This window comes from Penaeus monodon, chromosome 16 (assembly GCF_015228065.2).
Source record: "Penaeus monodon isolate SGIC_2016 chromosome 16, NSTDA_Pmon_1, whole genome shotgun sequence".
NCBI lineage: Eukaryota > Metazoa > Arthropoda > Malacostraca > Decapoda > Penaeidae > Penaeus > Penaeus monodon.
Window position 1 is genome coordinate 4,180,267 of NC_051401.1, and position 7,500 is coordinate 4,187,766.

The 7,500-nt window shown below is 39.2% G+C and overlaps 1 protein-coding gene across 6 annotated transcripts in view; it reads left to right on the plus strand.

Annotated features, from left to right (window-relative positions):
* LOC119582433 (ninjurin-2-like) overlaps window positions 1-7,500 on the plus strand; it is a 26,532-nt gene that overhangs the window by 17,278 nt on the left and 1,754 nt on the right. For 2 of the 6 annotated variants that reach the window (XM_037930640.1, XM_037930642.1), the window contains exons 2-3: window positions 873-1,052; window positions 6,294-7,500. The exon at window positions 6,294-7,500 is cut by the window's right edge and continues 1,754 nt beyond it. In XM_037930640.1, coding sequence (XP_037786568.1) covers window positions 873-1,052; window positions 6,294-6,506 — 393 coding nt within the window. In that variant the 3' untranslated portion in view covers window positions 6,507-7,500. Of the gene's footprint in view, window positions 1-872; window positions 1,053-3,605; window positions 4,805-5,161; window positions 5,364-6,293 lie in introns of those variants that run through there. The other 4 variants (XM_037930645.1, XM_037930644.1, XM_037930646.1 and 1 more) reach the window with 4 other exon arrangements.

Consider the following 7,500-nt stretch of genomic DNA (forward strand, 5'->3'; position numbering starts at 1 on the left):
CGAGAACTGATATAAAAAAAGACACATAATAAATACAACACACAAAGTATAAATTTAAAGAGGGGGAAGACGTACGTTACAATTAGTTATTGCACTGTGACGAAAAGCGATTAGGTGTGTGGGTTATCTAGGGGTAAATAATGGTAATAATTAAAATATCGTTTTATTCGTTTCGTTCGGCAAGGTTGATTTGCACAGAATGTTTTTTTTTTTTTTTCTTGGTTTCTGATATTTTTTTTAATGAGTTCTCCTTTTTTAGTCATTTATATTTTATTTCTTCGATCGTTTCATCGGTAATTTACGATACAGGATGTAATGAAGATACTCGAAATAATGGATGTTACTGTACCTTGTTTATTTCTTGTTTATTTGGACACGTTATGGATTTTTTTTTTTTTATCCGGGGGTAAGGAGCGTGAATGTGGATTGCATAATTAAACCATGCAAAAGGGGATTTTCCGTATCCACATTCACCACAATATCCACGTGTTAGAAATATATTCAACAAAATTCGAATTCCTCATCTCCTGTCTATCCTCTTTGTCTCTCTTTCTCCCCTCTTTGTCTTTCCTTCTCCCCTCTAGGGCTTTTCTTCTACCCTCTTTGTCTCTCCTCCCTTCTCTCTCTCCTCCCCTCTGTGTCTCCCCTTCTCCCCTCTTTCCCTCCTCCCCCCACATCGTCTCTCCTCCTCCTCCTCTTCGTCTCTCGTCCTCCCCTTCTTCGTCTCCCCATCTCCCCTTTCCACCAACCTCCTTCAACCCCCCTCCCTCCCTCCCTCCCCCCTCCCCTCGTCTCCATTTTGATCATCAGCTCGCAGCCAGAATCGAAATCCTTCCAAAGGCTTCTTATCATTTTCCCTCCTTTTCCCACAGGGCGGCAAGACCCTGGACCCGAACCGCTATGCCACCAAGAAGACGGTCGCCCAGGGCATGCTCGACATCGCTCTCCTGACGGCCAACGCCTCGCAGCTCAAGTATGTCCTCAGGATAGGCGAGAAGCACGAATTCTACAGCCTTATGCTCGGCCTTATCATCACGTCGCTGATTCTGCAGGTGGGAGTCGCGTCCCTTTTTTGGGGGGAAAAGCTCTCTGTTCTTGTATTTCCTTTTTCTTGTTTTTCTCTCTTTCTTTTTTTTCTTTTTCCCTTTTTCTCTTCTTCTTCTTCTGTTCTTTCGAGTGTGGTTTGCTTTTTTATTATTATTATCATCACTACTATTTCTTTTCACTTCATTTCTTCTTCTGTTCTTTCTTCTTCGGTTCTTTTGAGATTTTTTTTTTTTTTTGGTATTTTTATTAATACATTTAGAGCTTTCGCAATATTAACATGCATATTCCAACGGTTACCTTGTTATTTTCCGGTTTTTAACCCGCACAGTACTTCATTTTCCCGTTTTCTATGATTAGATGGTAACGTTGTGTGAATCTGACTGCTTATTAATTCTCTAAACAGTTAAAAAAAATTTAGTTTATGTTACCATTATCATTATTTTTATTTACATAGAGGAAACTAGATTTTTTGAAGAAAACCCTTTTTTTTTGGGTCCCTCAAAACAAAATTTTAAAGACATAAAAGGGGAAAGGGTACGTTTTTTAAAAGAAAAAATAATTTTCTTTTTTATCCCTTTGACTAAAATAAAGGCTGTGTTGACAAATTTATATTTATCAGAGGTCTGGGGTTTAGATGTAAAGTAATAAATTTGCCATTTTTTTTAAGGAAAAAAGTTTTTAATTTATTTTTAAAAAATTTTAAATATAATAAAAAATTTAAAAATTGGAAAAAAATATTAATTGTTAATATATATATATATATATAAAAATAATTATAGTATAAAATAAAATAAAATATATTATATATATATAATATTAATATATCTATATATATATAAAAGATAATATATATATTTAAAAATAAAAAATTAAACAATATGGTTAAGTTTTCAAGGACACAGAGAATTTTTTTTTTCAAGAGGCAACCCCCCGGGGTAAAAATTCCCACAAAATCACATCAAATAATAAAAGTTGTTTTCACAGACACATTAAACCTTAAAAAAACCACCGGGAAAAAAAACCCCCCTCACAACCAACAAAAAACCCACACACACCAACCCCAAACAACACAACACCCCAACCAAAAACACACCACGCACCACACAAACAACCCCCACACACACACACCACCAACAACACACACACACCCAAAACACAACCACACACAAACAACACACAACACAAAAACCACACAACACACACACACACACACACAAACCCCTAAACCCTCGAAACATACCTTTCCCTCCAGGTTTTACACTAAGGTTTGGGGATAAAAACCCCATGCAGCCGGGGGGGTGTATATCTGGAGTTTGCCCATGCCCGGGGGATTGCCTTTGCCCCTTTTCCGCTTACCGTATTCTAAACGTTACAAAAACCCCCTCAACGTTACCCTCGTCTAACATCACGTACTAAAGTCAAATCACTGGGTTTGGCATTTTACCCTCTGATGTGAATTTGACCTTCTGAAGGGGGAACTCATGGCCAAAAATAAAGGGAGAAAATGAAAAAGGTTAAATGCTGTTTTGTTTCCATTTGTCTGCATGGATATTGTATTAATAGAGAGGCAGTGATGTTGTTGTCCAGCCATGTATATTGTCATCATGCATGGGATGATAATGCTGGAAGTAAAAGGGCAATTTGTGAATTGGGAATTAACAATATTTGGCCTTTGGATGTGAGTAAGATTTTGTGAAATTCAAGGAAGTGAAGTTTCGCTGCCAAAAAAAAGAGAGAGTCAAAATTTAGATTATTAACTTCCCAAGGATGAAAACCACCCCGCCCTGTAGTTGTACGGACCTCGAATGTAGGAATATTATTTTTATGATTACCAGCATTAACAGGATGCCAATAAACCGCTTCACTCTATTAATCGAGGGCTATGGTAAGCTGTACATGGTAGAAAGTTCGAGAAATCGCATCCAAGTCTGGCGAGATATTTTGTCCGAAGACTCAGTATTGCATGAACTGTTTTTTGCATCTCCAAGTGCACCCTAAGTCTTACTGTCATTGCCTAACAACTATAATAGTAGCGATCTAACCGAGAGATGTTTACAACGATCATTTACTAACACATTCTGTCAGTAATAATAACAACAGTCTGTATGGAGCTCAACTAACTCTTATGTAATGATGTTAACAATAATTTCGTTATAAGATGAAGCTGTCTCTAAGTTCAAAATAGTCAATGGTAGAGCACTTTGCACTTTTTCTGAGACAATGCACGTGTACACTAATCAGATAGTCTAAAGTAAGTAAATTGAGATTGATTCCAACTACTAGAGAGAGAAAAAAAAATAAAGATCATAAGACATTATTCAAATAGTTAATTATACTAATAAGGAAAATGAGACAAAAAAAATCTTACCCAGCCTATGAAGTTCTCAGAATCACAGAAGTCTCAAAGAGTCCAGTTAAACAGAGACAAATAAAATGAAGATACATAGATATTTGTCTCAAAGAGTCATGTAAATGGAGACAAATCGTAGAAAAAAAAGATAGATAGATATTTGTCTCAATCACATGAGATTAGTAATAACATGAAAGTGTCCACGCAGCTGCTCGTCGGGCTGCTGTCGTTCTCGTTGTCCATGCTCCGCGACTGCCGGCTGCACCTGCCTCAGTACCGAATCTCGGCTCTGGTGATCAACCACGTAAATATCATCTGCGTCTTCATCATCACGGCTCTTAACATCCTCATCAGCGGCTTTGGAATTTACCCCTCGGGCACGTCGGCGTTGCAATCGGCCGTCTTCTAATCGGGATCAAATCGGATCGGATTAGATCGGGTCGGATCGGATCCAAGGACAGGCGAGAAGAGGATGGGATTCGTCAACAGCTGATTCGCTTTTGTTTTTTGGTTTTTGGGTTTTTTTTTTCTTTGCAGGCGTCGGTTTTAAGAATATTTTCTTTGACGTGACGCTTTTTTATGTAATATATCAAGTGGGTTCAATCGCCGGAAATCATAAATTAGTTGAAATTACTATGTATTATGATTAGGGAATAATGATAAGAGTTGTAAGTTAATGCCTTCAATATTTCCTTTCAGTGGTCATCGCCACACTAAAAAATAGATAAATATATAGTGCCAAGATCTACTTACACTCTGTAACCAAGTTGCTGAGCACAATACGTATCAGAATCTTGAACTTTTCGCCAATTCGGGATTCTTATATATGGTGGTCAGTGCCATGGTATTGTAAGATCATTTTGTTCACAAAGATTTTTACGAAGGCGACCTCCACCATTTGGCTTTTTTATGAACTTTGACCTCAGATCACAAGGTAACATGCTACCTTTAAGAATCCTGTGGCGAAAGCACGATTGCCATTGTGTTTGTCTGTTTGATGTATGTACCCAAGAGAAGATGTGAAGGTGTGTGTGTGTGTGTGTGTGTGTGTGTGTGTGTGTGTGTGTGTGTGTGCTAGTGTGTGTGCTAGTGTGTGTGTGTGTGTGTGTGTGTGTGTGTGTGTGTGTGTGTGTGTGTGTGTGTGTGTGTGTGTGTGTACGCGTGAGTGTCTGTGAAATTTCTCACAACAATGGTTAAAGAAGTGCTCTATCATGGTATAGATAATTAGATAAAGCAACACCCACTTTTAACTAAGTACATTATGTTTATGACAGTTTAAGGTGTTAATTTGTTTAGGAAAATCCTGAGAACAGACAATGAATGTTTATGGTAGTTGTGATAAGCACTTTTTTATTTTTTTATAGGTTTGGCCATGATTCATGAAAAAATAAAAGAAGTATTACACCTTGTTGTCTTTCTATAACACTTCATGCCGTGTTAAATATATCCGACGTGTAAGAAAAGTATGATTTGTTAACACACGACCGTGCTTTTGATGTCTGTCCATGTAGCAGCCTCACCTATGGATCAGCCTTAGAAATGTTCCTTTAAGAGCAAGTTCGAGGAAATTCCTAAACTCCCCAACGTGTATATAGGCTAAACATCCTACTCCCTAGCTAGGCTTTTTTTTCCATCTCACCCAAGGGTCAAAAGCAGTCAGTTCGTTCAACAGCAAGTAAAGAAAAAAATATCAAGGAAAAAAAAACGCACCTTTTATAGACGAAGCTTCGCGTGTGCCTTCCGTAACTCTGTTGTCTGTCATAGGGACTGACGGCGGCGCTGCTGACGGGTTTATCAGTTATAAATATCAATGATCCCTCAAAGCAGAGGCTAGCGGTGACCATCAATCACGTGACACTCGGCGTCATCATGCTAATCGCAGCCCTTGACGCCATAAAGATGGGTTTCGACTATGGATTCCAAGGCCAGAAAGTCGGAGACACGTTCATCCCCTAACAGCTTAACAGTAAGATATGCTTGTATAAACTGCTTGCTTTCCATCTCACGCACCACGTTCTGAAACCAAGAAGAAAACAGCAACGGCCACACGGCATTCGGTATATTTAGATTTCTGGAGATACACGTTCAAGGCACGTTTTGAATGCCCGTCACCGCTGTTTGTGAGTTGAGTCATGAGTTTGAAGAGACCTTGTTGTTTTGGTCTTGCTCTCGGAGCGTGATGCTCGCCATTCCTCGCCGCCCACCAGCCCTTATGACAGTCACGGTAGTTCGTATAACCTGTAACCCCGTGTTCTGGCACCTGTTCTGTGATATCTTCAAGAAAAGACTTCGCTTGGGTACCATTTACACCACCGTTGTATGCCACGTCCGTCGTCGAGTTTTGTTCTTCGAGCCTCGTCTTAATTGCGAATAACTGCATGGCGAGTCACTAATCAAATCTCTTTAAGATATTCCTTAACGTCTGTCTCTTTATTTCATTCAAATTATTTCACCAGAGTTATTCCCGAAGATACTGACTCGTCTTCCGCCAGTATCTTCTTTTATCATGGTTTCAGGAGGACCAATTGTACCCATACCGGCGTCTTATCTTGAAGTTTCACACAGCCTTATTACATTAAAAAAAAAAAACGTGCCAGAACACTTGTCAGAATGTCATCCCCATTCATCATCCATCCAACTGACATTTAGATGATCAATTGTGTCTATAAAATTATAAAATTTACCCAATGTAGAGGAACCCATCCCTGTGACATTACAGAAATCTCCCCAGCTGTTTGAAAACCCCCGATGATGCTCCCTTTAGAAACACCATCACCCGTTATAAAGAAAATTTCCCCAGATATTTAAGACTCCTTTCGTAACACCATCACCCGTTATACAGGTTTCCCCAGATATTTAAAACCCTTTTAGTAACACCATCCCCGTGACATTGCAGGTGCTGGTGGGCGTGATGTTCCTCATAATTGGCGGGATGGACATTAACGACCCGAAACAGCACACGGTTGCGGACATCCTAAACAACGTTATCCTCCTCTTCGTGTTTCTGATCTCCGTGGACAATGTGGTGCTCTCTTCCTTCGGGCTCGAGCAAATGAACATTCACCCGCCGGGAACACCGATTAATGGCACGAGCAACAAGGAGCTTTGAGGGGATACGTGGTTTTTCTTTTTTTCTTTTTTTCTTTTTTTTTTTTTTTGGGGGGGGTTGTTCCCTATTTCAGAGGCTTATCTCTATTTTGGAAAAAAAAAAAATGGAATGAGTGCGTAGACACATCTAACCTTGTGAAATTTCAATAGGTAGTTGGTTCCTGACATCGTAAATGTTTTTTTTTTTCTGTTTTTGTGATCTGTATGTTTTATGGTGTGGCTGAAGCTTAGTAAATATATCTGGATAGATAGATATACACAACACCTTCGTTACAAAGTTCAATTTGCTTGATCTTTCTCTCGGAAATAAACCCTGAAATCGTCCCCCGAAAGCCAAATTTGACCGTTGTGGAAATACCCAGGCAAGCACACCCATGAATATCCTAGATCCCACAGATATTTAAGACGTCAGGAGCATTCATTGTGCACACGACCTCCAACAAGGCTCTACGATCAAAGTTACATACACTAACCCTTAGAACAACGGCCACCACACAGCTTCCTAAACCTTGTTCCTCTGTGATCCTGGCTCGTGCCTCTCTCCCTGTACTTAAAGTTACACAGCGTGTCAATGTAGAGTATATCTATCACATTCGGCATGCGAAACCTTTAAGGAAAAAAGAAAGAAAGAAAGAAACGTAATTTAAGTGGTGTTGGGACCTATCTTTCATAAGCAGTTCAGTCAGTCGTAGTCAATATCTCCGATACTGTCTGTAGCTCGACAGTGGATGCTCAGTTGGAATTTTCCTTTTTTTTTTTCTTTTTTTCTTTTTTTTAAAGTAATGATGGACTTTCTTGTTCCGAAATTGGCACTTCAGGAACTGCATGGCGTTACAGGGAAACGAACGGTGGCTGCTTGTGCATTTCCTGAAGACAACTCTGAAAGATTGATATATTGCTTAAAATTGCACTATTTCTTAGGAAGTGTTAGTGTCGTTGCTTTAAGTGATTTCATGATGATTTTCGTTAATAAGATAACTGAATATAGATTGGCA